The sequence below is a fragment of the Pelobates fuscus genome, chromosome 7 (genome assembly GCF_036172605.1).
Source record: "Pelobates fuscus isolate aPelFus1 chromosome 7, aPelFus1.pri, whole genome shotgun sequence".
Taxonomy (NCBI): domain Eukaryota; kingdom Metazoa; phylum Chordata; class Amphibia; order Anura; family Pelobatidae; genus Pelobates; species Pelobates fuscus.
This window is the reverse complement of record NC_086323.1, coordinates 138,095,578-138,116,234: the sequence shown is the minus strand read 5'-3', so window position 1 is coordinate 138,116,234 and position 20,657 is coordinate 138,095,578. Positions and strand designations below refer to the sequence as shown.

Sequence of the window (20,657 nt, the reverse complement as noted above, 5' to 3'; positions counted from 1 at the left end):
ATCTACCAGCACATTTATGGTCCTATAGTATTAACTTTTAAATATAAACCTTGTGCGTTTATTTATTTTTTTAAGTGCTTTACAGAGTTTCCCTATTTTTAGCTTAGTGCTCCAATTTTAGAAACAATATCTAGAGAATGTCAGAGGGTGGTTCGAAAAAAGTCTAGTGGGTATTAGTGTATATAACAATCAGCTGCTCCTATGCTCATTTGAAATAACATTCTAGAGGTAACTGCAGATTCCAGAAGTGCCTTCCAGATTCCTAAAATGTCTGTGGGCTCCCTAAACACTGTTATTCTCACATTTGCTCTCTTATCTTGTCACTCCAAGAGCTGATTTTCACATTTTAGAGGTGGGTGGTTCGATGTACCTTAGCTGTGAATCCAGTATTTCACATACCACTTAGAAAATGTACTGCCCTATTCTTCAGACTCTCTATTATAAAGGTGATGGCTTTCTAAATGATTCATTGTTTAACCCTCTGACTTGCATTTTTACAGTCGCATGTCCTTGAAATTCTAGGTTTGAGCTACATTTTACCATATCTTACAGCGGCCTACTAGTTTTGAGAGACTGTTGCAGTTTTAAAGCAGGGGTACCCAAAAGGTAGATCCCCAAAAGTTTGAAAACGACAGTTTCCATGATGCTTTGTTATTCTAAAGACATTTTAAAAGCATGTAAAGCATAATGGGTGTAGTTCTAGAACATCTTGGGACCTACCTTTTGAGCACCCCTGTTTTAAAAAAAATCTTTACACCAGTAATTAAAGGGACACTATATTGACCAGGACCAATATAGCTTAATGTAGTGGTTCTAGTGTGTACTGCCTGTGCCTGCAGTCTGTGCACTGTAAACGCTACCTTTTAATGAATAACCTTAGGAAATTGTAGTGAATTCAAATTTGAATGCAACACATGGGCAACATCAGGTACAGTCACAGCTCGGTTAGTTTTGGCTGCATTTTGCAATTCCAGTTTTTGGCTCAGTACAATTTGGAGTGTAGTGAATAACCCTGAGTGTGTACAGAGTTTATTTGCGAATCAGAAAGTAGTGGTGACTTGAGAACCAACCTTAAAATTCAGGCAAAAGTAACAGAAGAAAAATGTACAGAAAACTATTCACTAAACACTGTGGCTTTGTAAATTTAGCCCGAATGGCTAAATTACAGCTCAATTAGCTAAGCTGGCTGTGACTATAGTTGAATTGGATATTTTTTTTCCAAATCAGCTACTTTAGCCTCAATGTTGTCAATCAGATTTAATTTGTAAAAAAAAAAAAAAAAAAAAAAAAAAAAATCAGTGTTTATTGAATAACCCACTATGTCTCCAATTCAGCGTTCAGAGTTAAAGAATTATTTATTTTTTTATTTTTGGTCTCGATTTAATAAGCTTTACGAATTATTCCGTTCTGTTAGAAAAACATTTCCAAATTATTTATCTACAAAAATCATCAAAGATTTTGATGGTGACTTCTGTACATAAATCATTTGAATTCTTTTTTTTTTTTTTTTCTTCTAACAGTACTGAATCGTTTGGAAAGCTTATTAAACCAAGGCCTATTTTATTTTGTCACAAGTCTTGCAAGTTGATCCCCCTTAGCACACCACAGCTTGCTGTTTGGAGAACAGACCCAATATGTTTTCTGTTTAAATAATCTAGGCCAACAGGATTGATGGCAGATGACATTTTTTTGTAATCAAAGCCTGTAATTCTTCTTATGTTAAAAATAAAAAAAGATACAAGTGCTTTCAGGTAAGATATTTTATTACACTAATATTTAATTTGATTAAGGCACTAAAGTTTATATCTGTTTGGAAAATGTAATTTTATAACATATCATCATTCATTTTTCTTTAATTCATGTACAATAAATCAATTACCTACATTTCCCACTTCCCCTGACAGCCATCATTATCCACCTAGGTTCACACTGTAAGCTAGCCGACCAAATCCTCACTATTTTGCAACTAGGGTCAATACAACCATATGGTGGCACAGGCATCCGCCTAGGGCACACAAGCCTGGCAGGCATAATCTCCAGATGACACAGCACTCCCCCTCTTGCCAGTCACTTAAAATAGAGTGGCCGAGCGGATCGTGGTAGAGGATCTTTTGTATCCATACCCAGTCTCACAGAAAGCTAGTAAGTCTTTAGTAACCACTGAGAGCAACGAGTAGCCACCTATCAGACTGGGCAGAGGATACAGAAGCTCCACGACTTCAGACCATGTGGCCATGCTACATGCGGGTTAACAGTAGGGAAGGGGGAAGAGACCACAAAAAGGAGTAGAAGAGACCACAACGGCATGGGGATGCTATGGAAGAGAACCATACAAAAGGGATGTGGATAAGAGATACACAGATGGACTGGGGGGGAGAAAGAGACACACAGAGGGGCTGGGGGTGAGAGTCATACAGAGATGCTGGGGGGAAGAGACACACACAGGGGTTGAGGGGAGAACAGGACAAACAGAGAGGCTGGGTGGCGGGGGAGAAAGACATACAAAGAAGGGCTGGGTGGAGAAAGAGATGCCCAAAGGTGATTATGGGGAGGAAGAGACACAGAGCAGCCTGGGGAAGAAAGAGACAGACAAAAGGGAAAGAGATATACAGAGGGCTGAAGAAGGAGAAAAAGATAAACACACTGGGGGTTGTAAGAGACTTGTACGGGGGTGAAAGACACACAAATGAGAAAAACAGGGTATATGATACAGTAAGTCAATCAAAAGAGGTGATAAGAAACACAAAAAGGGGCCAGAAAGTCACAAAGGGCATTAAGAGACAAACACAAGTAAAGAGGCATTTTTTTTATTGTGGGGGTGGCAAAATACATCTTTGTCAATGTAGACGGCCCTGTTTGCAAAAACTTCTGTTGCTTTTCATAATGATGTGTTTTCTCCCTGTGGGCAGCATTTACTCTTAGGCAAATTTGAAAAGTAAAGGACAGTTAAAGAATGGTGAGTGTTGGGTCAGACAATCTGACCAAAAAAGTTCACAGTGCATAATGATCACTATGAGGAAGGAGGATTGGGAAACGTGGGCAAGAGTATGGTATATACAGCGTTAGTACAAACTACTATGAGCTAATCTGTTCATTAGCAGGTATATACAACAGACAAGTGGTCACCCATTGGGACTGGAAGAAAGGCGTTTTTACTTACAGCATAGGGAAGGGTTCTTTACAGTCACAACCATAAAAACTTGGAATTCTCTGCTTAGAGACGTTGTCTTATCAGATAATAAAGGCTTGGATGTTTTTGTTTTTTTCAAAAACAGAATATTTAAGGATATAATTGATATGTATGTGAACAGGTTGTTGAACGAAGGAGAAATCTGATTGCCATTATGGAGTCAAGAAGATTTTTTTTCTCTTTTTGTGGCACAATTGGAAATTGCTATAATTGGATTTTATGCCTTATACTGGGTCAACAGCATTATAGAATGGATTTTAAGGTTGAACTTGATAGCCTTTAGTCTTTTTTTCAACCTAGATAGCTATGTATCTATGTAAGTACATAAAGGATTTCTTCAAAAGTTTCAAAAGTTCAATAGACGATTAACTTAAACAAATTATCTGTTATGTGTAAAAAATAAAGATTATAGTAAGGGATTAAAAAGTTTTGATGACAGTGTTCCATTAACACTGACAAAACATCATATTAGTGGCAGTTTGAAGGCAGATGTGATTCTATTTATGCTTTAAAAGAACGCTCTATAAAAACGAAACAAACAAAAAGAAAATAAAACCATGGGGGAGATTTTTCCCCTCAATAAAACATGAATTTAATATTTTTTGGCATATTTTTCCAGGGAAGGGACTGTGAGAGTAGGGAAACTAAAAAGCTTGCTTATGTTATCTGTAGAATTAGTTTCTTGAGCTACTGAATGTTCTCCTCTTTTTTTTTGAGCACAGACGTTCCTGTCTCAGCGGGATATTGTCTTATCAGGGGCTTCCCATTGAAAAGCTTTGCGGAAAAATTGCTAATTCTTGGGACAGGCTAATCACACACTTCTTAATGAGCTATACTACAGCTCATTCAGATATGACTGAGGGCAAGGACACGGTTCTCGTGTCTATAGCCCTGCAGGCTTTTAAATGTAAACACTGCCTTTTAAGAGTATAGTAACACCTAGTCACTCAGACAGCCAGCCACTAGAGGTGTTTCCTATGCCAAGGCTGCACAGCCCGGAGGCGCTGAACGTTACCCATAGAAATACATGATTCAATGCATCTCTATGAGGAAATGCTGATTGGCGCAGCAATATGACATGCATGTGCAAAAACCTCCCAATGATTTCCTATAGGAAGTCATTGGATTGGCTGAGATCATCAAGATCGATGATTTCAGCCATCAAGACTTGACCAGGAGGGTCCAGCCATGGCAAGACCAGCGTTGCATGGGTGAAAAGGTAAGTTTAAACCCTTTCATCTCAACATAGAGGGGAGCTGGGACCCTACACTGTGATTCATACACTATAGTGTCAGTAATACAAACATGTATTCCTGCACTATAGTTTTCCTTAAAGGGACACTATAGTCACCAGAACAAATACAGCTTAATGAAGTTGTTCTGGTGAGTATAGCTCCCTTCAGGCATTTTCATGTAAACACTGCCGTTTCAGTGATAAGGCAGTGTTTACATTGCCCATAGGGACACCTCCAAGTGGCCACTCCTTAGATGGCCACTGAAAGGGCTTCCTGGCTCAGGGCTGCACAATAAGCAGCCCTGCCGTTCAGCGTCCCCACGCTCTGCATGGAGACGCAGAATTTTCCTCATAGAGATGTATTGAGTAGGAAAGGGTGACACAATATAAACGGCGATGAACAAAGACTATGAGAAAGGGGAAACCCATGTACCTTAATCGTATAAGACCCCAAAATTACTTGATGGAATAGGCAGGTTTTAAAACAGGCGATCATACAATATAATCCACAGTTTAAATGACTTATTCAGTTAAAATGTATTGTTGTGTTAAAATTCTCTACAAACAAGACAGAAAGGTAAGGTACAGTCCAGAAACCATGCTATTTTAGAATGTATATGTCCTGCTAAAATCAGGAGCTATCAGCAAATCCAGAACCTCAGTACCTAATGCACAAGATGCTGATAATGCTAATATTCATGTGAGGCATAGGAAACATCTGGCATTCAAGCTGTTGTGGTGTGTCACTTACATCGCCCTGGCTAAAGGCCACAGTTCACAAAAAAAAAAAAAAAAAAAAAATACAGGAGATTCAGAGCTTCATACACAGACCTGATTACCTGTATTTGTCAGTTAGAAATTTAATGGGAATTCACCAAACTAACTAGTATATATTTGTAAATGCACAGGAAAAAAAATAGTACACCGGGTCAGTTATATCAATATTTTTGACACATTGAGAAAAAAAAAAAGAAATGCAAAAAATATATATTCTGCTTTTTAAAAAGATTGGTAGTTTTACACAAGAGTGTTTCTGTTATGTCCTAAGCAGAGACTACAAAGCTTTGATTACCTACTTATAGGGTTGTATATGTATTTACATATTGCAAATACACACACACACACAGAAACAAAATATATCTCTCTTTATTTTAAATACCGGGTTTATGATACATTGCATTTCTAAAAATATATTGCTTTACATAGAGCATCTCCCCTGAAATTCGCAGAATGCATTTCAGAATAGTCATCCCCCTTTGCTGCCCACATTTCTGTGCATTCCTTAGCAATGGCCTGCTATTTTAAACATAGCTTTTGAACCAAAAAATGTTTAAATATCTAGAATGTTGACATGTCCGGCAGTAGACAGTATGCTAAATGGAAATCTTTTGAAGGTCATCAACCCAGACATTAATTAAATAGTGGTTTTAATAAAAGAGACAAAACCTCTCCAGTGATTTAAGTAACTTCCTAAATATATAATTGTGCAAAGCCTATGTGTTGTAAAGGAGTGGTAACATTTAATTAAAAATGAAAACTTTGCCCCTATATTTACAAACCAGGCTAACTTGTCATCAACTCTTTTTGCCATTTAATTCAATAAAATAAATGTGCTAATAGCGGTTTTGAACTTTAAAATAGAGACATTTCCTCTTCTTCATTAGAGGTGACAATATTTTATCCAAAAGTAGACAGATGGAAAGCTATTTCTATACCCATTACCTGTGAATATATACTTTAGCGAACACGTTTAACTTCTCAAAGCTTCAAACTGGTAAAGCAAATGACTCAATATAGAGATATATATCATTTATACTATCTGGGTCCTTGAAAGTGAGTCACTGTCCAATTTCCATTACCAATATTAGTCACTGCAGTAACTTGTCAATTTGTAATTAAGAAGCAATGTTTCTGCTTATGCCATGTAAATCTCTGAACTTTGAAAGCAGAAACATTTTCTTTACCGAAACCTGGCATAGTGTTGTTTTACTGATCGGTGCTGGTTTCCAAACACTCAAATTCTGGTAATGCTCACATTAACACCATGACATTTCCATTAAGCTCTGTGGTTTATACGGTATTCATTTACAAGTAAGCAACTGGCTAATAATGTCAGTTAGAAATATATATATAATTAAAGAAAACATCTCATTTTAGTTTGCCCTTGACATGTATGAAGCTCAGATAATGATATCAACTTTGTAGATTAATGACTAGTGAATCTCTGAATAATTTATTTGGGGAGTTTGATCACACATCCTTAATCTGCTACTGGGAACGTGGGGGATTGTAATAAATGACATCATTCCATAAAATCCACAACACTGATCACAGAAAATAAGAAATGTACAAGTCACAAAAAAAAAAATGCAATTTGTGCTTAGAATGCTAATACAGAGTTTAGGAAATTAACCATTTCAGTACCTCTGGCACACAAATGACTAGAAACACTTGCCTAAAACCTACAGTTTTTGGGTGGAGTATGGGGACATTATGATATTGGCTATTTAACTTTATGTATAGTCTATATACAAATTGATATTACATTTAACCCCTCCACCTCCCTCCCTTGGTGATACTGCCCCTGGAGGTCATAGTTGGCACTACAATGTCCCTATGTTGGCACCAGAGGCAGCTTACTTACATTCCCAGGTCGCTGTAGATGTTGAAGAATTCCATCTGATTGCAAGCTTGTATCCATCCAACCACCCAGGTCTCGTTCCTGGGCAAGGGTGGCATGACCACCCTGGCAGAGGCTTTAAAGTAAGGGGTCTTGTACCTTAAGACAATGGGCGAGTTCTCCTCTATGGAGGTAGGGCACTGGTCTATGGTGGCACACACATCATACACCGTGATGTTCTCCCTCTTGATGCGGGACTTGCAGGTGAGGCTTTGGAGGCAGCCCATAGTCGGTGCTTGGGTCGGGGGCAGGAAGGCAGAGGCATCAATGAGACCGACCAGGGCAATTGCAGTGGCAAAACTGGTGTGTGGGTATGGCAGCCTGTCTCCTGGTGAAGGCTGCCCTGTCTATTTGTGCTGTGTATTGCATTGGGTGTTGCAGCAGGTCTGCTAAATCCAGCAGTGATGGTGGTTGCTGCTTCGCCTGCTCCCTCTACACTTGTTCTTAGCCAGATGGTAATATTATACTGCACACTAATGGATGGATACCCCCCTCCCTGTTCCTCCTCCTCCTCTTCATCTTGATCTCACAACCATGCTGTCTTCCAGTGCCACCTGCCCCCTCCCCACCACTGCCCCCCACCCCAGGCTAGTTCTAGCCTCTCCTCCTGTGCCCTGCTGGGGTAGCCAGGGCTTGTCATGTCCCAGGTGGGCTGGAAGCTGATGTTCTCCTTGCTGCTGGCTGGATCCCACTCTCCTCCGTCTCAGCCTCTTTGTGTCGGGGAGGGAGAGAAGATGGGAGAGGGGTGGGGGGTGTCTAATCAGTCTGATCCACCCACCCACAGTGCTGTCATAAAGCCAGGCAAATGGCTTGGGGAGACCCCGAATAACACACAGCACACAGGCTGTGGCTCCCAAGGCGCTGCATGACCCCCAGCATTTACTAGCTGCATGCACCTCTCTGTGTCACAGCCTGGGAAGGAGGAGAGGGGGGAGGCAGAGGCTGTGTGTGAACTCCCTCTCCATCCTATACACACCCAGTCTTTGTCATACCTTTATCCCCATCACTGGCACCAGCATGTGCCGACTCCTAAACACAGCCTGTACCACAACCATTCCCTAAAATGACAGCGCGTTTCCTCCTGCAGGCAGGGACGGAAAGGTTTGTCCCTTCCCGGCCACACTAAGATTAGAAGGTTTAAATCCCCCGATGCACTCACAGACACACTATAAGACCCAGGATCATATAATGATTAAAACACAGCTCTCCAGTGCCTGCTGAGTCTGCTGTTAGCTGCTTGATATAAAGATACATGTAAAAAAATAAAAAATATGTATGTAGTGTGTGTGTAAGTATATATCTCTATCTATCTTTTTTTCTATCTACCTATCTAATAAATATATATATATATATCTTATATATTTTCACCAGCACATTTTACCTTTTCTGTTGTGTGAGTGTCCAACAAGTAAAAAAGAAAAAAAAAAAAAAAAAAAAATAATATATATATATATATATATATATATATATATATATATATATATATATATAAACCGAGATGCTTGCACTCCTGGATTAGAGAATAATTGCCCGGTGCTGGTCAGGCACAAGATACAAAAAAATGATTGGAAATGACTGCACTCCAAGGACTTTAAAAATATCGACGTTTCAGTCCCAATACATGGGATGGCAATGCCATCCTGATGAAAGCCCATGTATTGGGGCTGAAACGTCGATATTTTTAAATGATATAGAATAAAAGTTATATTTTATTTTTACTATCAACAAGTCCTTGGAGTGCGGTCATTTCCAATCATTTTATATATATATATATATATATATATATATATATATATATATTTTTTTTTTTTTTTTTACTTGTTGGACACTCACACAACATAAAAGGTAAAATGTGCTAATGAAAATATATAACAGCATAACTGCATACATCATTATATACTACACCCACACACTGTGCACTCACATCTGCATATATTACATATGGCATAATACTATATGGCTTGCCAACATAAATTAGCAATTTTGAAAGATAAAATATAAAACTGTAGAATTATAGTGATTATATAGTGTACATGGAATAAAATAGTTATTTCTGGGGATGATAACCAAATGAGTAATAATGAGTACGCAAAATAGACGTTTGTTTATATTTTTATATCATATAGCATATTATATACAAGTATTCATCATCCACAAACAAACCGGTTATTAAATGAGAATTTTTGAGAATTGAAAGTGAGTTTAAAGGAGAACTGGATACTTTGTAGAATGAAACTTTCATCACTATCGGTAAGGTTTTTCTTGAGAGTTGGGGCGGTTATAATAGCAAGGTTTACATTTTAAATTGAACTTGAAATCTTATAGTGAGCCAGTTTACAGCCTGTCATAAGGTTGAGGTGTGGGAGCTCATCAAGACGAGCCTGGAAGCGAAAACTATTTTGGACTGTAAAAGGGGCGATCTGGGCATGAACGAGAAAGAAAAGAACAATGCTGTTGTGAATCAGATTTTTTGGATTAGACTAATTATTATGACTAATATAATGAGATAGTGATCAGCATTATAGGAAGAAATCTTTATTCAGAATAATGGGGGGGGGGGGGGGAGGGGGTGCATTGCAAACATAACAAGAAAAGATCTAAAGGCTATCAGCAGTAGTCCTGTAGGTCAGAACTGAATCCCCCCAGTGTCAGTAGACACTGATTAAAAATAGGCATGGAATGTGCTCAACTACATTGGATACCTTAACTCTCTGTGTACCGTAGAGCAGTGCAATATAGAAAACTTACATGAAAAGTTGACTATTGATTTTTGAAGGGGAAAAAAAAACCATACATTGATGGATATTATCATAGAATATTCAATCCTAAAAGGAACACTTTACTGTTACTGATTACTGCAATGTCACCACATAGGGGGGACCTATTGCGTGTGACGAGCACCGCGTGTTAATGTATTAATATATGTAAACTCCACACACATGAAATTTTACCATAAGATGGATAAAACCTAAAAATACAAAAAGTGAAAGACCATAGAGAAATATATATATTAGTAAGCTAAAGAAATTAACACAAATTGACCCCACTCACATATTGCTGAGCCACTTAATAGTAGGCTCAGACTTTCAGTGCCTTTTGATATGAACATTGCTTAGTTTAGGTAAGTTGAATTTTCCACTGGATCCTGAACCCTTTATGATTCGATTGCCATAACATAAAAGACGTAACCAGAAAAAAAAATTCTTAGAACATAATATAGATAAAAAAGAAGAAAACTTTTTTTTCAGGTAAGGAAGAAATTACTGAAGATAATTTTAAACATACAGATTTGAAGCAAAAATAACATTTTTACCCACATAATTTGAAATCTGATGCTATGAGAGTATTTGAGAAACTATGTTGTAAAGATTTTTAAAAAAAATAAACCATTATGGTAAAATTGCATGTGTGTGTAATTTACATACATTAACCTCTTAACCCCTTAAGGACCAAACTTCTGGAATAAAAGGGAATCATGACATGTCAGACATGTCATGTGTCCTTAAGGGTTAAAGGGACACTAGAACAACTACAGCTTATTGCATTTGTTCTGGTGAGTAGAATCATTACCTTCTGGCTTTTTGCTGTAAACACTGTCTTTTCAGAGAAAATGCAGTGTTTACATTACAGCCTAGTGATAACTTCACTGGCCCCTCCTCAGATGGCTGTTAGAGATCCTTCCTGGATCATGGCTGCCTAAAATGCATCCAAACATTCATTCAGTGTCTCCACCCTCTGCATGCAGACACGGAACTTTCCTCATAGAGATTCATTGATTCAATTAATCTCTATGAGGAGATGCTGATTGGCCAGGGCTGTGTTAGAATCATTCTGGCTTTGCCCCAGATCTGCCTCCTTGTCAGTCTCAGCCAATGCTATGGGGAAGCATTGTGATTGGATCAGGCTACCACTTCTGAGGCAGACAGGGTAGAGCCAGCAGCTTCAGGCTTGAATACAGTAAGATTTTTACTATATTTATGGAGGCATGAGGGGCCCAGGGGGGCTAGATGGTGGATTTAATAATATAGGATAAGGAATACATGTTTGTGTTCCTGACCTTATAGTGATCCTTCAATAAATTTTTTTTTTTGTATTTTATTGAAAGTTTTCCTTCAGCATACAAGTGTTCAATAGTATAATAGATACATGTATATTAGGTTGTCGCTTGTTGCTACAATCTCATAGCTTAGCATATAGTCTCGGTATGTAGGGTATTTAATATAATGTAAAAGAAAGAAAGAAAGTACACGAGAGATACAGCAACCCCAGACGATCGTTTCAGCCTTGTTAGGCATCATCAGTGAGGCATAGCTGATATCTCTCTCGGCACCTCTAGGCACCTTTTTCTCTCCATAAGTTTAAAGGGTAATCCAGACGTGGACCCCTTGCTCACGGTGCCTAGAGAGATATCAGCTATGCCTCACTGATGATGCCTAACAAGGCTGAAACGATTGTCTGGGGTTGCTGTATCTCTCGTGCAGAGAGAACTTGCTGGCATTTCGGATCTGGACTGCCCGTATGGGTGGGACCAGTCTGATATGTTTCAGATATGTTCTCTCTGTAATGGCACAAGATGAGCTAAAACCAGCTTGAGTTCTGAGCGGGGACCCACCGAAGGGCAGGCTATTTCAGCTGCTGTCCATTCTCAGAATACTCTTGCGACCCGTTTTTTCTCTCCATAAGTTTAAAGGGTAATCCAGACGTGGACCCCTTGCTCACGGTGCCTAGAGAGATATCAGCTATGCCTCACTGATGATGCCTAACAAGGCTGAAACGATTGTCTGGGGTTGCTGTATCTCTCGTGCAGAGAGAACTTGCTGGCATTTCGGATCTGGACTGCCCGTATGGGTGGGACCAGTCTGATATGTTTCAGATATGTTCTCTCTGTAATGGCACAAGATGAGCTAAAACCAGCTTGAGTTCTGAGCGGGGACCCACCGAAGGGCAGGCTATTTCAGCTGCTGTCCATTCTCAGAATACTCTTGCGACCCGTTTTTTCTCTCCATAAGTTTAAAGGGTAATCCAGACGTGGACCCCTTGCTCACGGTGCCTAGAGAGATATCAGCTATGCCTCACTGATGATGCCTAACAAGGCTGAAACGATCGTCTGGGGTTGCTGTATCTCTCGTGCAGAGAGAACTTGCGGGCATTTCGGATCTGGACTGCCCGTATGGGTGGGACCAGTCTGATATGCTTCAGATATGTCCTCTCTGTAATGGCACAAGATGAGCTAAAACCAGCTTGAGTTCTGAGCGGGGACCCACCGAAGGGCAGGCTATTTCAGCTGCTGTCCGTTCTCAGAATACTCTTGCGACCCGTTTTTTCTCTCCATAAGTTTAAAGGGTAATCCAGACGTGGACCCCTTGCTCACGGTGCCTAGAGAGATATCAGCTATGCCTCACTGATGATGCCTAACAAGGCTGAAACGATCGTCTGGGGTTGCTGTATCTCTCGTGCAGAGAGAACTTGCTGGCATTTCGGATCTGGACTGCCCGTATGGGTGGGACCAGTCTGATATGCTTCAGATATGTTCTCTCTGTAATGGCACAAGATGAGCTAAAACCAGCTTGAGTTCTGAGCGGGGACCCACCGAAGGGCAGGCTATTTCAGCTGCTGTCCGTTCTCAGAATACTCTTGCGACCCGTTTTTTCTCTCCATAAGTTTAAAGGGTAATCCAGATGTGGACCCCTTGCTCACGGTGCCTAGAGAGATATCAGCTATGCCTCACTGATGTTGCCTAACAAGGCTGAAACGATCGTCTGGGGTTGCTGTATCTCTCGTGCAGAGAGAACTTGCTGGCATTTCGGATCTGGACTGCCCGTATGGGTGGGACCAGTCTGATATGCTTCAGATATGTTCTCTCTGTAATGGCACAAGATGAGCTAAAACCAGCTTGAGTTCTGAGCGGGGACCCACCGAAGGGCAGGCTATTTCAGCTGCTGTCCGTTCTCAGAATACTCTTGCGACCCGTTTTTTCTCTCCATAAGTTTAAAGGGTAATCCAGACGTGGACCCCTTGCTCACGGTGCCTAGAGAGATATCAGCTATGCCTCACTGATGATGCCTAACAAGGCTGAAACGATCGTCTGGGGTTGCTGTATCTCTCGTGCAGAGAGAACTTGCTGGCATTTCGCATCTGGACTGCCCGTATGGGTGGGACCAGTCTGATATGCTTCAGATATGTCCTCTCTGTAATGGCACAAGATGAGCTAAAACCAGCTTGAGTTCTGAGCGGGGACCCACCGAAGGGCAGGCTATTTCAGCTGCTGTCCGTTCTCAGAATACTCTTGCGACCCGTTTTTTCTCTCCATAAGTTTAAAGGGTAATCCAGACGTGGACCCCTTGCTCACGGTGCCTAGAGAGATATCAGCTATGCCTCACTGATGATGCCTAACAAGGCTGAAACGATCGTCTGGGGTTGCTGTATCTCTCGTGCAGAGAGAACTTGCTGGCATTTCGGATCTGGACTGCCCGTATGGGTGGGACCAGTCTGATATGCTTCAGATATGTTCTCTCTGTAATGGCACAAGATGAGCTAAAACCAGCTTGAGTTCTGAGCGGGGACCCACCGAAGGGCAGGCTATTTCAGCTGCTGTCCGTTCTCAGAATACTCTTGCGACCCGTTTTTTCTCTCCATAAGTTTAAAGGGTAATCCAGACGTGGACCCCTTGCTCACGGTGCCTAGAGAGATATCAGCTATGCCTCACTGATGATGCCTAACAAGGCTGAAACGATCGTCTGGGGTTGCTGTATCTCTCGTGCAGAGAGAACTTGCTGGCATTTCGGATCTGGACTGCCCGTATGGGTGGGACCAGTCTGATATGCTTCAGATATGTTCTCTCTGTAATGGCACAAGATGAGCTAAAACCAGCTTGAGTTCTGAGCGGGGACCCACCGAAGGGCAGGCTATTTCAGCTGCTGTCCGTTCTCAGAATACTCTTGCGACCCGTTTTTTCTCTCCATAAATATATAATATAGAGTTATATAAATATAGATTACGTTTACTGCTTCTTATTTTCTCTCTACTGGTCATTTGATCTGTGAATAAAATGAACATTTAGTTACTTTCCCCTAAGGACATACTTATGACAAAACAATTCAATGAATCTACCAACATTTTTCAGGACAGTTCAATTTCAGCCATATGTCAGTTTGGCAAGGAAACATTTCTGTACCTACGTCATTGTTTCTTAAACTTTTTTTTGACTGGGACCAAAATTATGTACATTTCATTTGCTGGGAGACTCATTCGTCCACTGTAAAATTACCTCAATGACACATTCTTCAACTGTCTGAATGACAGCCACTAGCGATATGGGGATTGCAAAATGTAAACAGTGACATTTTTCAAATCATTGTCAAGATTTTTGAGCTTAGAATGTCGTTTTAAAGTGGAATTTTTAATATTATGTTTACGGCAAACATATAGTTACATGGTGTGAAAAATAAAATTAAATGCAGAATTCAACACTTCTTTATCCTGCAACTTTTTAACTGCCTAATCTCTGTCCTTTGTACCTGGTAAACAGCACAGATAAATCATACAGAGAAAAGGATAAATGAGACAGTAGTTCTATTACTCCTCATCATTTGCAATGTCTGCCCTAGCTGTACCCAAACTAAACTGGATGTCGGTATCAATTGCTAAAGCTTTAATAATTAAAAGAAAACAGATCATTATAGGTGATTTTCAAAGTTTCATTCAATTGCATAATTTAAAGGCCAAATAGCAAAGTTATCAAATAGTCACAACTTCAGAGTAATGTTAACCAGGAATTTTAATCCACCAATATGTGGATCCAGCAATGTTTTGACCCTCTAACAGGTTTTTGTTAGGTTTGACAAAGACCACTTAGATCAAGGGTAGGCCACGTTTGGCACTCCAGATGTTGTGGCCTACATCTCTTCTGATGCTTAGCCAGCAGTATGGCTGTAAGAGCATTATGGGAGATGTAGTCTACAACATTTGGAGTTCCTTAGAGGGTCGAACTGTTGGCAAATTAAAATTCCTGCTTAACACTATTGTCACGATTCTATTATTTATTTGTACTCGTAAATGATCTGACTGAGTCTTTGGAGGATGCACCCAAATACCATTATTTAGTGCGCAAGTTTTCTTAACACACTTCCAAATAGTCGTTATTATTGATCTCTAGCTTGATTAAGTTGGATTTTTTTCCAACGCAGCTTTTTTGTTTAAAGGGACACTATAGTCACCAGAACAACTACAGCTTATTGAATCATTACCTTCAGGCTTTTTGCTGTAAACACTGTCTTTTCAGAGAAAATGCAGTGTTTACATTACAGCCTAGTGATAACTTCACTGACCACTCCTCAGATAGCTGTTAGAGATCCTTTCTGGGTCATGGCTGTGATTGGATCAGGCTACCACTTCTGATGATGTCAGCAGACTGCTTGTTTTTCTGAGGCAAACAGCATGCAGATCTACAGCTTCAGGCTTGAATACATTAAGATGTTGCTATATTTATGGAGGCAAGAGGGGCCATGGGGGGCTAGATGGTGGTTTCAACACTATAGGGTTAGGAATATATGTTTGTGTTCCTGACTAGAGATGTCCCGAATAGTTCGCTAGCGAATAGTTCCTGGCGAACATAGCTTGTTCGCGTTCGCCACGGCGGGCGAACATATGCGATGTTCGGTCCGCCCCCTATTCGTCATCATTGAGTAAACTTTGACCCTGTACCTCACAGTCAGCAGACACATTCCAGCCAATCAGCAGCAGACCCTCCCTCCCAGACCCTCCCACCTCCTGGACAGCATCCATTTTAGATTCATTCGGAAGCTGCATTCTTAGTGAGAGGAGGGACAGTGTAGCTGCTGCTGATTTAATAGGGAAATCAATAGCTAGGCTAGTGTTTTCAGTGTCCACTACAGTCCTGAAGGACTCATCTGATCTCTGCTGTAAGGACAGCACCCCAAAAAGCCCTTTTTAGGGCTAGAACATCAGTCTGCTTTTTCTTTTTTTCCTGTGTAATCTAATTGCAGTTGCCTGCCTGCCAGCGTGTGTGTCAGGCTCACAGCGTATACTGTGCCCACTTGCCCAGTGCCACCACTCATATCTGGTGTCATAATAGCTTGCATTTAAAAAAAAAAAAAGCACTTTTTTGACTAATATAATAGCAGTCAGTTTCCTTCACACGTGTGCGTTTCAGGGCCTGCCAGGGCACAGTGTCACACCAGTGCAACTCATATCTGGTGTAACAGTAGTGTACATTAAAAAAAAATAGAAATTTGACTGTGAAATAATAGCAGTCAGTTTCCTTCACACGTGTGCGTTTCAGGGCCTGCCAGGGCACAGTGTCACACCAGTGCAACTCATATCTGGTGTAACAGTAGTGTACATTTAAAAAAAAAATACTATTTTGACTGTAATAGATTGAATAGCAGTTAGTTGTCTGCAAGCTTGTGTGTCAGGCCTACAGCGTCTACTCTGCCAACTTCTGCCAGTGCACAGTGCCACTCATATCTGTTGTCACAGTAGCTTGCACGCATAGTACCACTAATCGAAAAAAAATGACAGGCAGAGGCAGGCCACCCAACAGGGGCCGTCATGGTCGTGGTGCTGTGATTCCCTTTGGCCCTAGAATAATGCCCAGTGTTCAGAAGCCATGTACCCTGAACTTCGAAAAGTTCTGAGGACATAGTTGACTGGCTAACACAGGACACCCAATCTTCTACAGCTTCCGCTCAGTTACCACTCGCCCGCCTGCCGCCACCACCAACACTAGCACCACAGCCGCTTCACTTGATCTGTCAGAGGAGTTATTTACACATCAGTTGGAAGAAATGAGTGATGCGCAACCATTATTGCCAGAGGATGTAGATAACAGGGATATGTCTCAGTCAGGCAGCATTACACACATGGACATACGGTGTGATGATGATGATGTTGTACCCGCTGCTGCTTCCTTTGCTGAGTTGTCAGATACAAGTGAAGCGGTTGATGATGACGATGCGTCCGTGGATGTCACGTGGGTGCCCACTAGAAGAGAAGAAGAACAGGGGGAAGTTCAGATGGGGAGACAGAGAGGAGGAGGAGACGAGTTGGAAGCAGGGGGAGGTCGTCGCAAGGAACTAGTGGCACAGTCAGACAGCATGCATCGGCACCCGGGGTCAGCCAGACAGCACGCCAATCAACGCATGCTGTTGCCACCACCAGAATGCCGTCATTGCAGAGCTCAGCAGTGTGGCATTTTTTTGGTGTGTCTGCCTCTGACAACAACAATGCCATTTACAACCTGTTCCAAAAGAAACTGAGTCGTGGGAAGTCCAACACCCACCTAGGTACAACTGCTTTGCGAAGGCACATGATCGCACATCACAAACACCTATGGGATCAACACATGAGTACAAGCAGCACACAAACTCAAAGCTGGCATCCTCCTCCTGCTCCAGCATCTTCAGCCACGTAAACCACTGCTGTCCTCCTTGCCCCCTCTCAACCATCCGCCACTACGTCTCCCGCCTTGAGCAGTTCCTGCTCATCTGCCCACAGTCAGGTGTCTGTCAAGGACATGTTTGAGCGTAAGAAGCCAATGTCACAAAGTCACCCCCTTGCCCGGCATCTGACAGCTGGCTTGTCTGAACTCTTAGCCCGTCAGTTTTTACCATACAAGCTGGTGGAGTCTGAGGCGTTCCAAAAATTTGTAGCTATTGGGACACCACAGTGGAAGGTACCCGGCCGAAATTTCTTTGCACAAAAGGCAATCCCCAATCTGTACTCGATTGTGCAAAAGGAAGTAATGGCATGTCTGGCACAGAGTGTTGGGGCAAGGGTCCATCTTACCACGGATACCTGGTCTGCAAAGCATGGTCAGGGCAGGTATATCACCTATATTGATAACGCCGATTGGTGAAACGCGTTTATGGTTTTTATATTGTATAAATTTTAATATTAAAGTATATTTGGTAACTTTTTATTGTACCATCTATCTTTTTATACACATATACTTATTATTGCTACCTGGCATTATTCCCGTTTACCCGTTGGACTCCAAAGTATCCTAGGTGGGGACTATACCACCAACGCGAATTATCAGGAGCAGTTGATCTGCTCCTGTCTTGTGAGTATCCACTTTTATCATATATTTTATTTGAAGTTCTATGCAGAGAACACTATTGGTTGTCCTTTTCTATTTGAGTGCCTCTCGTATTACGGAAGGAGGAAGGACGTGAAGGAAAGTCACTCTATATCCTACAAGCGGGGATCCAAACCGCTGTACGCCCGTCATACTTGAGCTGGTTCTAGCTCTTTTAAATGTGAGTTTGCATTCAAGTTTTACATTTTGAATTCCCTAATTTCCGAACATACTACACTATTGTGGCTTTGTATTTGTTCTTATCTCTTGTATATGAGATGTCCTATAAGGAAGATAGCAAGAAATACTGCTGTTCCAGATCAAGCATCATTATACAATCCGATTCTAAAGGACATTGTCAGATAAGACTTTTTCTTTTTATCCATTGATTTTATTCGGACTTTCTGTATTATTTAAAGCTTTATCTAAGCGCAGCCCTTCTTTGTATTTTTTATTATCTTGTGTTTTTTTTCTAAGGGTTCTTGAGGGATTCCCTTATAGGGTTGCTGCTAACTTGTGTTATCTAGCGCTTACTCATTGCTCTGTTTCTACACTGCGCATTGGGTAAACCTGCTGTCGGCTGCCAAGCATGGAATGCGTGGTTTTGCAGAGGAGTTGGTGACACCGCCACGACTTGCAGGCAGGCCTGCTGCCACCTCCTCTACTCCTCCTACTCTATCCTCTTCCATAACCTCCTCAGCTGAGTCCTCTTCTGCTGCTGCATCTTGCTACACATCAATGGCACCCCCCAGCTCCCCAGGTACTATTCCACATCCCGGATACGGCAGTGTCACGCCGTCTTGGGGTTGACTTGCCTGAAAGCAGAGAGTCACACCGGACTAGCACTTCTGTCCGCCATGAATGCACAGGTGGATGAGTGGCTGACTCCGCACCAACTAGAGATCGGCAAAGTGGTTTGTGACAACGGAAGAAATTTGTTGGCGGCATTGAATTTGGGCAAGTTGACACATGTGCCGTGCATGGCACATGTGTGTAATCTGATCGTACAACGCTTTGTGCATAAGTACACAGGCTTACAGGACGTCCTGAAGCAGGCCAGGAAGGTGTGTGACCATTTCAGGCGTTCCTACACGGCCATGGCGCACTTTTCAGATATCCAGCGGCGAAACAACATGCCAGTGAGGCGCTTGATTTGCGACTGCCTGACACGTTGGAATTCAACACTCCTAATGTTCGACCGCCTGCTCCAACAAGAAAAAGCCGTTAACGACTATTTGTATGATCGGGGTGCTAGGACAGCCTCTGCGGAGCTGGGAACATCATACCATTTGTTTTCTTCCTGGAGCGTGCCCTGCGAAGAGTGCTGGATCAGGCCGTAGATGAGCATGAAGAGGAAGAAGAAGAGTTGTGGTCACCATCAGCACCAGAAACAGCCTTATCAGCATCGCTTGCTGGACCTGCGGCAATGCTGGAAGAGGATTGTGAGGAAGAGGAGTCAGAGGAGGAATGTGGCTTTGAGGAGGAAGACCAACCACAACAGGCATCCCAGGGTGCTTGTTGTCACCTATCTGGTACCCGTGGTGTGGTACGTGGCTGGGGGAAGAACATACCTTCAGTGAGATCACTAAGGACGAGGAACGGGACATGAGTAGCTCGGCATCCAACCTTGTGCAAATGGGGTCTTTCATGCTGTCGTGCCTGTTGAGGGACCCTCGTATAAAAAGGCTGAAGGAGAATGACCTGTACTGGGTGTCCACGCTACTAGACCCCCGGTATAAGCAGAAAGTGCCTGAAATGTTACCGAATTACCGCAAGTCGGAAAGGATGCAGCAGTTCCAAAATAAATAAAAAAGTATGCTTTACACAGCGTATAAGGGTGATGTCACAGCACAACGGGAATCTAACAGGGGAAGAGGTGAAAGTAATCCTCCTCCTCCCATGACCACGCCGGCAAGGACAGGACGCTTTACAGATGTGTTGTTGATGGAGGACATACAGAGCTTTTTAAGTCCTACGCATCGCCACAGCCCTTCGGGGTCCACCCTCAGAGAACGACTCGACCGACAGGTAGCAGACTACCTCGCCTTAACTGCAGATATCGACACTCTGAGGAGCGATGAACCCCTTGACTACTGGGTGTGCAGGCTTGACCTGTGGCCTGAGCTATCCCAATTTGTGATAGAACTTCTGGCCTGCCCCGCTTCAAGTGTCCTGTCAGGAAGGACCTTCAGTGCAGCAGGAGGTATTGTCACTGAGAAGAGAAGTCGCTTAGGTCAAAAAAGTCTAGATTACCTCACCTTTATTAAGATGAATGAGGGATGGATCCTGAAGGGACTGACAGTGGGCGATACATTCGACTAAAAAAGGCCTGATGAGGGGGACGTAACAGGGATTAAACTGATAAGAATAGTACTACTTAACACACCACTCCTATCTGGTGGCACATTAGATTGCACGCGCAGTGCCCCAAATTTGAAGTAGGAGGACCGACCAA

The 20,657-nt window shown here is 42.0% G+C and overlaps 1 protein-coding gene across 1 annotated transcript in view; it reads right to left on the bottom strand.

Annotated features, from left to right (window-relative positions):
- FAM78B (family with sequence similarity 78 member B) overlaps positions 1 to 7,644 on the bottom strand; it is a 91,449-nt gene extending 83,805 nt beyond the window's left edge. The window contains exon 1 of the mRNA XM_063426693.1: positions 7,069 to 7,644. Coding sequence (XP_063282763.1) covers positions 7,069 to 7,331 — 263 coding nt within the window. The 5' untranslated portion in view covers positions 7,332 to 7,644. The remainder of the gene's footprint in view (positions 1 to 7,068) is intronic.
- Positions 7,645 to 20,657: the final 13,013 nt, after the last annotated feature.